The sequence below is a fragment of the Hyposmocoma kahamanoa genome, unplaced genomic scaffold (assembly GCF_003589595.1).
Source record: "Hyposmocoma kahamanoa isolate Upper Pololo Valley unplaced genomic scaffold, ASM358959v1 180, whole genome shotgun sequence".
Classification (NCBI taxonomy): Eukaryota; Metazoa; Arthropoda; class Insecta; order Lepidoptera; family Cosmopterigidae; genus Hyposmocoma; species Hyposmocoma kahamanoa.
In genome coordinates this window covers 1,101,799-1,118,959 of record NW_020653711.1, presented here as the reverse complement: position 1 = coordinate 1,118,959, position 17,161 = coordinate 1,101,799, and the positions used below count along the sequence as shown (strand labels likewise).

Here is a 17,161-nt window from a genome sequence, read left to right as displayed (position 1 = left end):
ATCATGGCTGTATTCGTCTTTGCTTTTTACAACATCTCAGTTCGAGTTCTATTATCTATGGAAGAATAGCTAACTGGCCATGTGTTGAGAAAAAATACAAAACACCCGCCATTTGCAAAACCCGTAATTGTTGTGTTTATTCATACTAGAAGTAAACATTGTATTTATTTCCTCGCAAATATGATGAAAAACATTGCATGCATCATGGACGGTAAAAAAATACAAAATTCGAGTTAATAAAGCCTTCAGCCTTCGGCTTTAGGCTTCCAACCGACGCGCCTTAATAATTTCTTATTTAAAGTCCTTAATACACAATGTACTATTAATTAACCGGCTTCTTGAAAACATGTGTAAGTCGGTGCTAGAACATCGTGATAGTACTTATTACTCATATAATCAATTAAAAGTGTACCTTAAAAGGTTTATATTAAGGTTGATATTAAAATCAAATAACTTACCTATTTATTCCTTCACACTGTTTTTACAAAAATCTAATTATCTCGAAAGCGACAATTTGTGGGTTGGTTCTAATTTGCATAACTATGTCCAATTGGACGTGATGACGGACGATATGACTGTTTGAAGTTTAAAAATGTTTCTCACTCTTGTTTTATTGTCAAAACTTAAATGTCATGTAACTCGAGAGATATTCATTTATGTTTATATGTTGGATTTTTTTGCTAATCTAAGAGGTTAGACTTTAGGAACCGTTTGGTACATATAATGAATTTTTTAATAACATTGTGGATTAGATCCTTTTTGCTTAACTACGACCAATTATATTCGCTTGTTTCCGTAAGCCGCGAATTAGATTTGAAAACTATCGTATTATGTAACTATTGCATATGTTTAATTCTATACTTTTATTAACTGCCTCCGTGGCCGAACGGTTACCATGCCGGACTGCCACGCAGAGGTCCCAGGTTCGATTCCCGGGCCGGGAGAAATGTTTGTATGGCTTACATTTATTTCTCTCTTGAGTTTGGGTGTAATTTGTGGTTGTCTATGTGTGTGTCCATGGCACCCGCGACACAGGGTTTCCGTAGTGCGGGGCTATGTTGAGTGTGTGCGTTATACTTTGAAAATTTATATCACATTTTTTGCTTTACCTTAAGGCCCGAAACGTTGGTTTGTTTGAAAAAAAGAATATACGCGATTTAGATTATAGAAAGAATATACGCGAAAAGCAGTTTCATTTCCATCATAATTACTATTTAAATTACTTATCATTGGTAACTAACCTTGTAATTTCAAAATTAATCCAAAATGAGTCTCAATTTTTCATTATAAGAACCATAGGCCATTTTGGTACCCGGTTAAATTCGGTCTATGGCTATCTGCGCTGCTTTGAAAAACAGTTTCATTCCTAATTTGTAAAAAACAATTGCGAAAACTAAAACTGGATAATCGATTAAAATTTCAGTTGATTTATTGTTTTATTTTAACTCACCGGTAAGCATGGACATGGACGGGACAGCCGGTTAGAGGATTGTATAGCAGAAGAACGCAGGCGACCACGTCGCCTTGCACCACAGCACTGGTGATGCTGCCGTGAGGGATGAAGTGCTTTATCGTCTGCTGTTTGCCTTTTGCCGTTACATTTTGGATGATTTTCAGACCTTTGTGGGAAACCTGTGAAATAGAGAATAAGAATTTGATACAATGACAATTTACACAGGGTTAGTTGTTAAATACTAACAACCTCCCAGGATTATTCATATAATAAACAACAACTTTTGTTCCAAAATAACTTTTTCTTGTGCGGCTATTGGTATGCGTGTGTAGTGTTTACTTATGCTGTGATATTTCAATACTACGTGTCGTTAGAGATTCAATTTTTTGATATGTTGTATAGCAATGACGTTACTATTCAGATTTTGTATGGCCTAATAAATAAATAATAATAAATAAAAAGACATTAATCCACAAAACGCACTAACACACATAAGCGAACAATTAAAATAAAATAACAGTAACAAAAAGTATGAAGACAGCATTGCTGATTTTCAGGCCTCACCATGAAAAAAAAAAAGAAAAAAAAAAAGGCTTCACCATGAAGCTATTCGCTTGCTGCATCATACCGGCTAGCGGAGTGTATATAAAACACCAAGCAATTAATAGAGGCTGTCTGTGTAGCACTATATGTACATAAAATGTAAAGAAATTGAAAAAAAAAATTGTAAAAAAAATAGTAATTAAAAACAGAAAATGTTCTAAAATTGTATTTGTTTAGTGTTGCTAGTGGATTTAACCACCGACCAATTGCTACTCGACTTATGCACAGACAGGAGCCATTGTTTACCTTATTTTTTTGAAAGAAAATAGCGTTTAAAATAGTATTTCTTCCGATCTTCGATAAACTAAAAGAAATTAAACGACGTAACCTTCTTCTACATCAGTTATAGATATTTAGAGCAAAATCATGCACTCACGCAAATGTATTTAGTAATAAAGATGGCCCAAAAGTATTTCTACTTTGAGTCACTTTCAAAATTCAACTGAACGTCGCCATAATATTTGTCGAATCCCGTTTACAAAATCTATGAAGCTCTAATACTACTCCGTAATACAAACCGATAGCGTGATTTAACTTGATCCTAGCGCCATCTAGTGGTTCACGAACGCACTAAACTATGTATGGTGTATGTGGAATTAGTGTAATTTTATCACGTTTGAAATTATACGTCCAGGTAACATTTTTGTGTAAATTGAACAAAAACTCTAGTACAGTCCAAGCGTGCAATTAATCGGCCTAAAACACGCATATAGCGTACGACTCGTATTATTTATTATTTAGACCATTTATTTTAGAAATTCACCTTTCTCATGTCCTAAAAAACAAATTTTGGATTTTAAATGCCAAGTATATTTTGACGTGCGCCAGATCTGTCTTTGACAACATACTTTGACGCAGCCGTTTTCGAGTATTGATTCTGGTGAATACTTGTAATAAGGCATTGTAGCGTGAGTTGTGCTATACTCACACTCTTTCACACCTTCACATTATATAAGTGAATCACATTTTAATTTCAGACCATTGACTTACAAATAAATGGACGACGGGTCTAATACAAAAACCATGAAAAAAATGTCCCAAGTCAACCTATTCGAAATTTAAATTGTAATGTCATCGCAGTATCGCGCTGTCTGTCGAACAATTGAAGACTAAAGCGGAGTGTGGCGCTCTGTATACGATTTTAGCGCCTTACAAGTGCGGACACTTTTTAGCGCGGACCCGACGTCCATACAATTGTAAGTCAATGTTTCAGACAGAATAAATCCAAGTACCAACCACTAAGTATCTTCATTTATATAATTATATTAGACAACATCACATACGTTGTTCTGATCGCAAAGTACGTAACGCACTTGTGTTATGGAAATCCGAAACAACTACGGTACCACAAACACAATATAGAACATTTTTAAATGTTTTGAATATCACGAAGTTTGACCACCATAATATGTAATTATTTTTGTGAAAGTACTCCACTAGCTTGTAATAAAAATTAATGCAACGATCGAACACTTAGAAAAAATTACTTTGATCCGGCAGGATTCGAACCAACGTCTTCCAGCAAACCGTGCCAGTCTATGCCAAGTAAGCCACGGAACGAACTAACGAAACAAAGATCTGCAACAAATACATAGGAAAATTCATAAAGTCCGCTAGTTCGTTTCGTGGCTTACTTAACATAGACTCTGGCACAGTTTGCTGGAAGACGGTTCGAATCCAGCCGGATCAAAATAATTTCGAAGTGAAATTATAATAATACAGGAAAGTTAGTTTCTACATTGACCCGGCCACGGACCTATGCTAGCCACTACGGAGGTGGTAATGTAATCCCAATACATCTTCGTACGTAATATTTATATAAATATTTTACAATTCTACATGCTTTTACACGTCGACAAACAGAACTGACGTTTCTTTATGACTTACACTCAGTATTAAGAGCCGATACTATCTCACCTCGAATTTAATTTTTCTCGTACTAACCAATACGGTTCATTTTGCTCAGGTCGAGCGGCAGAGATACTGGCTTCATTTCAGAATTTATTTTTTTGTGTTTTATTTAGTTCAGTTGATATAAAAAAAATCTTTGGTATATATAAAGTACCTATTGAATATGGTTTACTTGTAAAATTGCGAGGTAAGTTTGTGTTTTTTTTCTATCGTGAAAATTTTTAGAAATCGTATGTTTACCATATACTAATCAGTGTAAATCCTCAATTTTACAATATATTTTTTCTAAAGTAATCGATTCAACACTTTCACAGTTATGCGGAATAAACCAAAGCCATTTGAGGCTCTATAGATTCTTAACACATTCCCGAAGATGTAAAGTACAGAAGTAGCAAAAGTACGGTCTGAATTCTTACCTGTAGGGTAACTTTAAAGGGCTCTAAGTCTCTCGCCCTCTCTTCAAGCAATCTGATAGCTGGTAAAGCAAATTCCTCTCCACGTAATCCTCTGGATTCTTGGGCTCCAAGGAACCACACGTAGTAGGAGGCTTTCTTGATGTCTTTCTTTAGTCGTAGCGCCATCGTGTAGTGCCTTATGTCATTGTTGGCTGTAACAAAGAAATTTGATTTCGTATTAGTTCTTCTGCTTCAACTACGTACAATATTGTTTCAATAATTTTTATAAAGTATAATTTTGTTTGGAAATATATATACCCTGATAAGTAAAGGCATTTTTTCTAAAACTCTGTGTGTTTTCATTTGCAAAAGTACCCCTTTCTACACATTTTATACACACTTGTTGAAACAAAAGAAAGTCTCGAAGTGGTAATTTAGAGCAGTAGAGCTCCTTGTAAAAGAGTTCGTCCTGGAAGGTACTGCCACCTTACCTATTTCTACCACGATACAATAATGTGAGCATCACTGCGTTCTCGTTTTAAAGAGTAAGGGTACTGGTGAAATTACTGGCACATTGGACTTTTCAACATAAGTCTCAGGGTGACGGGCGTAGTGGCAATAATATAATAATAACATTTATTTTCTCTTCCACAAAATACATTAGCTAGGAACAGTTTACACGTAAAGGGAAAGGAAGTTTTTGGTAAGGATAATTTTGTGGGAGACTGATGTCTAAACTAAACATAAAAGTGCCTGTGCGTCAGGCCACCAGGTCTGTCAGAAATATAAAGTCCCACCTCTCAGAAATACAAAATCGGAAAAAAGAAATTCACACAAGATATTTTTAACACTACGAGAAACATTGAAATATCGTTTCATAATCCACAGATACAAACGTGTAATGAGTTGAATCTTGCACATTAGAATCTCAAGCATTGTACCATTTACAGTCCTATGAAATTTGATTTCTTGGGTCCACCATCATTATACCCCTTTCAACATTTTAAGTATTAATAATAATAATAATAATAATAAAATGTCACTCAGATCTTTGCGATTCAAATCTCTGAGTGGCACTGCAACTGTTATGGACAGGCGTGTTGCTTACCGTGTTACTTTAAAGCTACGTCTAAAGTGACTCATAAGGTATTTTTTTAAATTAGCCTATGCTGCCGAGTGAAAGCCTTTCTTCTTGACTTCCACAGGTCACGGATTGGTCATGCCAGTTCCTTACTTAGTCGCTCACCAAGTGGCTTTGTGAGTCAATCTCTGTGAATGCATGCGACAGAAGTGTCCAGACTAGTTGCATTTGAGCTTCGCAGTCCTTGTCCCTACATCGGTCATACGTGTCTTCAAGCGCAGAGAAGTTTTCCGAATTCTATTACAATTAATATACTGCGTTACATTGCTCTTTGGTAGTTTTTATTACAAAATCTATATTTATTTGTTACAATATTCAAATAACTTAGTATTAATTTGGAAGTTTATCTATAATCTTCGTATTTAAATAAGGCATTTAATGGGTATAATTTATATTCTAAGCACGCTGTAATAAAACAACTTTAACCTGTTTAGTATTCAATATGTGTCAGTATTACACAGCGTTAAAATTCAATAGTGGACGCTTGAGTCCGTTGATATACTGACTAAATAATTTAAGTAAAATTACATTGAATTTCAACCTACAACAAACATGCAGTAACAGGCCATATATCGTCTGCTTAAATATGTGCCTGTAATTTCACCAGCACCCTTACTCTTCAAAATCGGAACACAGTAATGCTGCCATTACTGCTTGGCGGCAGAAATAAATACGGTGGCAGTACGTCCCTATGGTTGAACTCTTTCACTAGATTCCACTTAACTATGGAACCAAATGAACTAAAAGATCAAAATAGTTCATTTGTCCGAATCAACTAATTGGGATCGCTCCCTCTAAAGACTGAGCAGACACAGGTCTACTCGGAGGGCCAGCTGCGGACCAGCCCCAAACTCTTCTCGCGCTCGATAGCGGATAGGCTCGACTACCCATACATGAGCACTGTCGTGAATTGCTTGATTCCAGCAGTGTCGATTGTGTATTATGTACCTTACTATTACTACCATTACTCAATTGACTACCTCACACACGAACGTAGTTCGCATAAACTAAATACAGAACACGTGTTGAAATTTCAAAAGTATCATTTAACAATTTCTCATTACAAATTCAACACAAGTAAACGTAGCAAAGTAATGCATATATTGCAAAATAACGGCAAATGGACATTATTTACAGCTGTTCTTATTATTGACAAATACTCCCATGGCGCTCTCTTACGTCATGGTTTCTCAAAACCTTGACTTGAATTAATTGGTGTAATTGACTGGGTGTTAATTTTGGTAAAGTGTTTACCTACATTGCAACATTGTATAAGACGATTATTTAATATGTTATTTTTCTAAATTCAGAATTAATACAGAATTGGTGAATCCCGGAACAGTAGAGTTAATTGTGAAATAGTTGAGTTCGTCCAGGGAAGTACTGGCACCTAACCTATTTATATCGCTAAGAAGTAATGCGAGCATTACTGCGTGTCGGTTTTGAAAGGGTGTTGATGAAATTATAGGCAAAAGGGACCTGTCAAGTTACATCTCAAGGTGACGGACAGATCTTACCGATGTAAAGTTCAGAGCGGCACTGCGACTGCTATGGACAGGCGTGTTGCCAGGCACACGGCTTGTTCGTTTCATTACTTCGTATCACAAATGTATTTGATACTATCAAAAACGGGGAACTGATCAGGGACAAGAAAAATGAAAAATGACATTGTAAAGAACCTGGAAAGGATATTTTCACATACTTTACAGTATTCTTATAAAATACGGAGTATATCGCCTAAGATTTGACGCTTATTACCTATGTTTTAAAAGAAACCGGGAATCCAATTAAGTAGCAAGTTATTTATAAAAAAAAAATTTTTTTCGGATTTAAATGGCGTATATTTGTTTTTTTCAAACAAACCAACGTATCGGGCCCTTTACAAGCCTCATGACCACGGTTGACTTGAATTACAAAAACGTTGATTTGTTTAAAAAACAAATATAGGCGATATATATCCGAAAAAAATAAATTTCTTTATTCCGTTTTAATACAAATGTTACATTGATATTTCTAGTTGAAGATCAGCACTGGGCTTCGTAAATAGGTTCTAAAACAAATAAAAAACTGGGATTTGCAAGAGATTTTTTATCTTAAAATGTTAACCTAAAAAACTAATCTAAACTAAAAAATATCTCGCCCCGTATCGTGCCCGGCTCAAAAGTACCCATTATTCTGGCAATATTGCCTCGCAGAATGGCAATGGACATTTGTTGAACCAACCACGACCTAGAGCGGTGATCGCAGTCCTTATCTCTGAGTCGGCGACTACAGAAATAATTTCACTTCCTATGTATAACAATCGCGAAAACCTAAGAACTCCATACAAAAACACTTACTTACACCTGTAAGTACAATTACATATCACACTACACGTGTGTTATATATACCGCTTCGCATATAAAACATATTCGCGCTTTAAGCATTCTAACGGCACGACAATAGAAAAAAAAAACAACAATATTTTAATTTCATAGGTAAGCAAGTTCCACTTGAAATGCTCACATTGATAAAATGCTATTCTACCTATTCGTAAGGCAGAAACTCTAGGGGTTGCTCTTTATGTATAGACATTTTTACACATTCATCATTATAGACATCATAGATAGAAAAGGGTTAAACTATAAAACACACGCGCACTATAGACAAGATACTGATGCATGCTGCCAAGTAGGATCTAAATCTAAAATATTTTTAAAATAAAGAACTTACAAGATTAATTGACAGAGAAATGATTGACGAGATAATAAATAATAGTCGGCCTCAATAAGGTGACGGCAGAGAGGTGTGGCTTTGCTCTTCGAGTATAATGCATCTGTTCTAACAATGTGAAATTTAAAATACGTTGTAATAATGAATCACTTTCGAGACTGTAGAAGTCCATATGGATTTTCATGTGGATTATATGGTACTTATGCAGAGTTTCATGTTTGACGACCTAGGTCCCGGGTTCGGTTCCCGGTAGGATCAGTCCCGCACCTTCAACATGTGTTTTGATTATAGTGATCCTCCCTATCAATCTCTTGGTTATGCGGGAAGATCATCATAACCTGTGCAACCACAGGGACCTTCTAAGAATTAGTCCTGACCCCGGATTGTGTGTGTACAGGGTTGTCACAGATCGTAGTCACTGACTTCATGCGGCACTCAAAAGGCCTTAAGTGCCTTGGTTGAGTTGTCCCGGGTGCACGTATAGTACCTTTCCTATTTTCCAGATAGGTGCCGGAACTGTGGGCATGTTCATTTCCCGTTGTGCATTACACAACTAACGGTTGCCACCACTAAACCGTTGACTTTAAAGTCCACTGCCAAATTTACACTTTGATGGCGGAGCTGTCGGCACGCTCACCTTCAGGCGTCGAAAGGACTCTCCAGTTCCCAGAGACCTACGCGGCTGGAGGGACCGTAGGATGTCTAGCTTATCCTCTATACCCCGGAAGGATCAATTTGAAAAATTAAGTTTTAGTAGCTGTAAATGTCCTTGTGAAAGGGTTCGTCTAGAGAAGGACTACCACCTAACCTGTTTCTGTCACCAAGCAGTAATGTTAACATTTTTGCGTTCCGGTTTTGAAGGATAAGGCCGTTGGGGAAATTACAGACACATGACACTTTTCGACTTATGTCTCGGTGACGGGCGCAGTGGCAGTGCCTGTCAGATCTTTGTGATTAAGTGACATTGGAACTGTTAGGCATTCCACCAAGGCTTATTACGACTTATTTGTTCCGTCACTTGGTATTATAAAGAAAAATATGTTCCGGTTACATCCATCTCGGGTTGTGCCCCGTAGTGAATTCTGTTGCTCTGGTACTCACAGAGAATTCCCTAATATGAGGCCAGTTAATTGATGTGGGTGTCGGGCACATTATTATTATTATCATTATTATAAAAAAAATGTATTAATAAAAATATCTCATCTGAATATTCTGAATAGTGCCCCCGCGGATAATTTCATTACTCTGGTACTTACTCATAGTACAGGGCATTATTACTTTGATACTGGGTCATTGTTGCGATTGTCCGGCAAATTATTATTGTAACAAAGTATAGTGTAGCAAATAACAAATATCTTACAAAGACGTAGGATTTCAAAATTACAGTGGTTCTTTAGTCACGCGAAATTAAGTACCTATTGCAAAGGCATGCTTTTTGAGGTACAGTGGCCCAACTAAACCAAAATAGTAAATTGGAAATGAAATATATTTTTTCGGATCTTAGGCTGGTTTCACAGCTGTGCATACGGTCCGTACGGACTGTCAGCCTGCGGGCCATCCGCATGCGTAGAATCCGCAGTGCTCTGAATCGAGTATTTAATTCAATGCGGATATTCACGGAAGACAGTCGCCTACAATTAACTCACGGGTAGCTAGTGCGGAGTTGGCGCGGAGAGTGTTCCGTACGGAGCAATCCGCGTCACTGTAAAACGATGTTCAAACGCCATACTTGTTACTCCGTTCCGCACGGACGGCAGATAAATCCGCACTGCTCTGAAACGAGCCTAAATGTGTATTTGTTTTTTTTTTTCAAACATCTCCGGCTCTTTTTACAAGTTTTATGATCACGGCTGTCAGTCACGATTTAGATCCAAAATAAATAGATTCATTTTCAATGTGTAGCAATCGCGGAAACCTAAGAACTCGATGCAAAACATTTAGGTTTAGACCATTTTAGGTTTGGACCCCACCTGCAAGCACGTTATACGTGTGTTATACATACGGTATTGCATATAAAACACACTTGCGCATTGAGCCGATACTACTTCAGCTTGAATTCACATTTTTCCCATACTAATACGGTTCATTTTGCTTCGGTCGAGCAGCAGGGACACTGGTTTCATTTCAGAATTTATTTATTTCACCAACGAAATTAACGTCATTTCAAAATATATATATCGTATTCTATTTACTTCAGTTGATATAAAAAAAAATCATTGGTATATGTAAAGTAAAATTTATAAAGTTCGTTTCTAAATTAGTTCTACCGATAGTGGAAACCGAGGCCTAATTATCAACAGTGGAACAATATTTATAGTGACGCTTAAAAGTTGGTTCTGCTATAGTGTCATAGAAGTTTTATCAAGTATTTACACGGTTTAAATAAAGGAATTAATGTTTTAAAAATGCTTAACATAGACTTAAAGGAAAAAGAATGAAATTAACTGTTTAAGTGTAATTTAAAAATATTCAACAACTGTGAGAAAAGAACTAACGTTTTCACGTCGAAAAATCCTTAAATTGACCTTCAGACAGTTAGTAAATTTCTTCTGACCGCTGCCGCCTGACTGGTGAAGATTTCGGGAACATTTTACCCAATATCCCAATATCACAAAACTAGATAATTCGGATAAAAAATAACACAAAGTGTGAAAGCATTGAGCAAGGTACATAATTAGCCGTCCGAACTAATTATTCTTGCGTCAGGGGTATTTTGGAAAAAGAATTCCCAAAATCCCCACAAAGATGTTTACAATGATTTTTAATTATTATTTCTACTACTTACACTAGCGACATCGAGAATCGCAGATAAAGAGATGGCTCTGTATTTTTTATTGTCAATCGTCGTCGTGTCGACGATTGTCTTTTTGTAGTTTCTAACGCAATTGTAATAAAATGCTGTCACACTATAATGTAAAATCACATTTTGTGACGTCATAATTTCACGTTGTCGTAATACTCAAGTATGATGAGCTAGTCACTTAAAATTATTTAAGCAAGTTAATGTTTTTAGAAATGGTTAAGCATTGGCCAAAAGAATTCCACTGCTAAACATGGAGCTTTCTTTGGTTCTGTCATTAACACTTCAAACATTATTTGGAGGTTACATTTCTATGCTATAATACGTCATTCTTCTTGTTCTTTCTTCATCTTTGTTACAAACAATACTAAATTAATAGATAAGGTTAATAATATATGTAGAGTGAATAATAATACCTCTATCAGAAATCCCGGATTGAATAAAAATGAAACAGAATAGGTATATTTTATTTACAAAACTTTTCGTCTAAATTCATTACCGTGGTAAAGTAATTGTTGTAATAACTCCGGAATTTTAGAGGGAGGTATTATAAATATTACCAACTCCACGTGTATAACTTGTTTTTATGATACCAAGTAATGGAACGCGAACCATCCTGATGGTAAGCGACACGCCTGCACATAATTGTTACAATGTTGCTCAGAGCTTTAAATTGCAGAGATCTGAAGAGCACTGCCACTGGACCGGTCACCCTGAGACATAAGTTGACAAGTCCCATGTGCCTGTAATTTCACCAGTATCATTACCCTTCAAAACTGATACTTAGTTAATGCTGACGTTACGACTTGGCGGAAGAAATATTGATAAGGTGGCAGTAGTTCCCTAGACGGACAAGGAGCTCTACGGCTCAATTAAATTGCGGCGGACCGGAATGGAAGCGAAGTTTTGTAACGATGTACATAGCATAAAGAACTTTATGATCAATTGTCTAACGTACAAACTAGATACGAGCGAAAATCTTCCGCGGAATAGCAATACAATATCGTTACAAAATTTCGCTTCCATTGCTTTTCTCCGCTATATAAATTGAGCCTACTGCTACTAAAAACTTCCCTGAGATTCAGGTAAATATACTCTGCTGATCTCTGGTCATAACTAGTTTGATTGTGCATATTTTTTTAAGTGACTTTTATCAAGTTAATGGAAGCAAAAAACGAATTGACCCACTGTACAAAATTATGATCAATTTTTCAAAAGCGAAGTATTAACATCGTGAATTCAAATCTAACAGTAAAACTACTGAGCATATTACAATGGTACGAATGTACATTTACAAACATATCAAGAATTAGACTCATTATTTTCATTTCACGAGCTAAATTTTTCAAGTGTCTGCGACTGTGAGATATGGCCGCAGGCAACCATAGACCGTTAAGTCTGGTACCAAAATTGCTTATGGTACGTAAGATGAAAAAATTGAGATTCATATGTGGATTAATTTTGAAATTACCAGCTCCGTTAGCAATTTTTAAGTAATTTAAGTAGTAGTCATTGGGGAAATGAAACTATTTTTTCGGATCTGCTGCGAGCTGGGAACTAGTGGTGCCTGGTGGTGAGCAAACTCCTGAAACGCCTGTCCATTACAGTTGCAGTGTCACAGACCTTTAAGTTGCAAAGATCTGTGCGGCACTGCCGCTGGGCCTGTCACCATGTTCTTCAATATACAAGTTATTATAATAAAATAAAAGAGACTGAAAAACAGCACTATGCTGAGACTTCGTTCTTTTCATCGCTCATAGCTCGTAATTTGTTAGTACATAATATCGTGTGATGATCTATATATGTATATGTGTGGGTGTTTTTGATGAATAAAGTCCTATTTAATTTAATTTAATTTTTATTAATTTAAATAATATCTTATTTTTAACCCACGTCAAAAAAAGGAGGAGGTTCTTAATTCGAATGTACTTTTTTGTATGTATGTTACATGATAACTCGATAATTTGTGAACCGATTTTGGTGATTATTTTTTTGTTGGAAAGAACCCTACCTCAGTAGTAATCCCATTTAAATTTGAAGAAAATATTCCACTTCTAAGGGTGACAAACTACGGGATGAATGACTTTTTGACTTTTGAGCTCGGTTTTTTTAGTATTCTATACTGAGATTTTTAATTTACCAATACCTCTTCACGCTACTTACGTTTTGCAAAATATTATCTTTAACTGGACCTTAAAATTCACAACCGACCACCGTATCGTTTTTCATGGCGAAAGATTCAGTGAGAACAAACAGAACTGTGCCACTTGCGACGAAATGACAAACCCTCCTACATAGAGTACACCTACCTCTTCATGTTTAGGCACATAGAACCTGCATTACGCACTAACCGTCGTATACCATAAACAAATTAACCTTTCATTATATGCAAAACAATGATAATTGTAATTGCTATGACATCGGACATGTCATTGTTTGGCTGTTTTTTTTTTTGCCGAGTTTGCGTCATGTATGTTTAAAAGCTTACTATTGGTAGATTATGATTTGCGAGGTATTGTTTGATTATAGTTTTTACTGAAAGAATCTATCCGATAATTTAAATGGTAATTTAGTCTGCCTGAGAACCACCTATGGGATGGATGAAATACCAACTGGCCACATTAGATTAAGTTAAAAAGAGTGCCCAGAGATTTGTAGGTGACTCGGATTTAGTTGGTGTAGCTATAGAGCCTTGAATACCGCCGTAAAGTAATTATTAACAGTAGAGCTCCTTGCGGAAGAGTTCATTCAGGGAACTACTGCCTTACCCATTTCTGCCACCAAGCAGTAATGTCAGCATTGGGAACTGTCTTCCGGTTTTGAAGGGTAAGGGTGCTGGTGAAATTACAGGCACATGGGACTTGTCAACTTATGTCTCAGAGTGACGGGCGCAGTGGCAGTGATTCTCAGATCTTTGCCATTTAAAGCTTTGTGTGTTACTGCAATCGACAAGCGTGTAGCTTGTTTTTCCTGTCCAAAAAAAGAGTTTCGATTCCACTCGGGAAAGTCAACGCAAAGCGTCTACATCTTTATAACTTTTATTAAATGGACATAAGGCATTTGATCGGCTTAATGGGATTCCCTGTCGGTAAGTGGGGTGACTATCTAATGCTCATGTTCTTGGTTAAAGCCATGATGTAGACGACAGCTTTCTGCAAGTAATTGCTATGAGTATAATTATCTTTTTGCAACTTGTCATCACGTAAGCGACGCAAATGATGGTGAGAAAAAGGTTACATTGCAATCATACATCATAACACCATTGCTGTAACATTGCATTTTTTAAAATATTACAAACAAAGGTTCTCATATTTTTAATATTTCACATGAATGACGAGACTCGTTGATAACATATAAAGTTCCTACCCGCATTTAACAGGAGCAATGGGCTATAGTTAAAAGCGTCTCCTCTTAGTCTGTTTTTTTAAACGAAGTAAAATGCGTTTGCAGTGTTGCTAATTTTCGTAAACATTTTAAATTCATGTAATTGTTTTTGGTGACTGTTTATATTGTACATTATTCGTTATCCTAGTACATGTTATAACATTGAATTTGAGCTTTAACGATAATCCGAGTTTTCTGAGAATTACAGCTTTCATGTAGTAGTGATTAGTAATAAAATCAAAATGCCGTCTTTCAGGCGGAGGTCTTGAGTTCGAATACGGGCTCACACTTTTTAGTTTCTTGGAATTTATGTGCGAAATATACCTTTTCAGTGAAGGAAAACATCGCTTTGAAACCTGCACTTCGAAGAAGGTTACAACCTTAGAGAAACGTGCTAAATCCCCAACGCGCATTCGGATAGATGCCATGATTTATACACATGCAAATTAAGCAAGTTCAGCTAATTAACTAAAAAAAAAATATAAAAAAAATAAAAAAAACACAACCAATATTCAGTCGATAGTCGTCGAATGTTTGTCGACTGCAATCACTAGCTGCTTGTAAGCGGGCAACGCTTTAGCTTAATATACCATCGTTTTACGCCGTCTTTAAAAAACAGAGTATAGATATTTTTTAATAAGAAGATTATGTTATTTAAACAGGTTTATTTTTTAAATCGAATAAAGTATTTCTATCATTACAAAAAGTTTTAAGATGTTTGATTGAGTGATTAAGATGTGATATAAATACAAATTACTCCTGTAAGCCCATCGGTGTACTAGATGATTATCTAGAGATTGTAAGCCTAACAAAACATAAAAATATATAAATCTGCTAGTTCCGAACGTGGAATACATTGTTAAAATCGACTATGTGTATTAAACAAGCTTCAATATTACGGCGGGTTCGGGGGACCACCAACGACGTTCTTAAGATCATTAGGATTATCGTTTTTATATAAATTGGATCGAGTAGCTTGGCTTTACAAAATATATGAATTAGGTAAAATTAAAATATATACATATAATTTTAACATGTTATGGATTATAACTATATTTACCCATATATAAATTATCCAGTCCGAAAAAAAAATTTTTTTAATTGTTACAACATTCCCCTGGCTTCCCTAAGTCAGAAACTTCTGTCTCTACTCTGTATTCTTTCGTATTCCGGTTGTTTTTGCGTAGTTTTGTTATAATAATAAGAAAGCTGATAATAGTAATATACCAGAGAACTAAACCAAGTATCTTGTCAAAAACTAGGACATTCACTGTCCGTAGAGTGCTAGAGAAACGGTATTAACTCCAGGGCAGTACCTAAAACTAACTTCAAAACCCAAAACCAAACGTTAAACGCCCTGTCTCACCTTGCCTTTGTTAAGAACTTTAAAGTTATTTGCTAAATGCCGAAACTCGTTAATGGTGCTAGAATTCTCTTCTCTATCTATAATTATAATAGTAATTAGAACGCGTTTTTTTAAATTAAAAAAATAATTGCTAACTAATCGACTAATGCAATCCTAGCAATTTTATACTGCAAGGGTTTCTCCAAGTACACAATTTTCGTAAATTGTTACAACATGCATTTCACTTTTCTATCGATGAAACGTGGGCGCACGATAGGAGCCTGTACGACATATCATTCTTTTCCTGTACATCTGGTGTACGCTGGGCAACTATCTGCAAGTACCTTATACCAATTGGCAAATTCTTTCACCGCGATGGTAAGCATTATAGAGTTTGCAAATAATACGATAAGAGAGAGATATATGAAATTTGGTTTTACTACGTACAGAAGTCAATGTAACGTAAAGACAATTTATTTCATTTCTATCTTGGATATATCACGAAGAGTGTGCGATGGAATTGCATAATTTAATTCAGCCTTACCGTTTCCATCATAGGAGACGATAGGGATAGACGTGAACTGGATTTGTACGCAGTATTCCCACATTTATACAGCGAGCGGCTAAGGAGTGGAATTCCCTGACTGCGGACTTGTTCACTCTCGCGTTGAACAGGTCCAAGTTATAGCGTTCGGGGACTATAACTTGGACCTGTTCAAGGCGAGAGTGAATAGGCATTATTTAGGTGTGCATGCTACATCGTCGACCTCATCATCACTTTCCATTAGGTGAGATGGAGGTGAAATACGCACTTATTTTTTATATTATAAAAAAATATTACAGAAGAAAAGTAATTTTGTATCGCTTCATCGGCTCAACATTTTACAATTGCACAGACAATCACTTTCACTTTTCTTGTTAGATAACAATTAGACAAACCCATTGTAAATATAAATTGCCGAATTGGTAAATGGCCCGCGGTAAATTGTAGTAAATATGATTTGAAATCTTAATTAAATGTGTTAATGTCCACATTGTCCCGTGTTCTGTAATAAATACGTCAGGGACTACGAGCTTATGCCATTGACACCGGGACATTTCATCATCGGTAGATCGCTCACTTCCTTGCCAAGCCAGGATTATCAAAGATGTGCCAAACAACCTCTTGGATCGTTTCCAGCAAATTGAAAAACTTCGACAACATTTTTGGTGCAAATGGAGCAAAGACTGTATCTCAGAGCTTCAACTGACGACTAAATGGCATACTTGTAAAGACGCATTCAAGACAAACGCTCTAGCAGTTTTATAGGAGGCCAATCTACCATCGTTAAAATGGAACTCGTGTTGCCTGACACCGATGGCGCCAATAAAGTGGCTGATATCCAAACTTCTACAGGAATTATAAAAACATCCTTTT

The 17,161-nt window shown here is 36.1% G+C and overlaps 1 protein-coding gene across 2 annotated transcripts in view; it reads right to left on the bottom strand.

Moving 5' to 3' along the window:
* The window catches only part of LOC113225927, a 175,713-nt gene that overhangs the window by 46,847 nt on the left and 111,705 nt on the right, over window positions 1-17,161 (bottom strand). For both annotated transcript variants that reach the window (XM_026458398.1, XM_026458397.1), the window contains exons 5-6: window positions 4,384-4,574; window positions 1,451-1,632 (exon numbers count right to left, since the gene is read on the bottom strand). In XM_026458398.1, coding sequence (XP_026314183.1) covers window positions 1,451-1,632; window positions 4,384-4,548 — 347 coding nt within the window. In that variant the 5' untranslated portion in view covers window positions 4,549-4,574. The remainder of the gene's footprint in view (window positions 1-1,450; window positions 1,633-4,383; window positions 4,575-17,161) is intronic.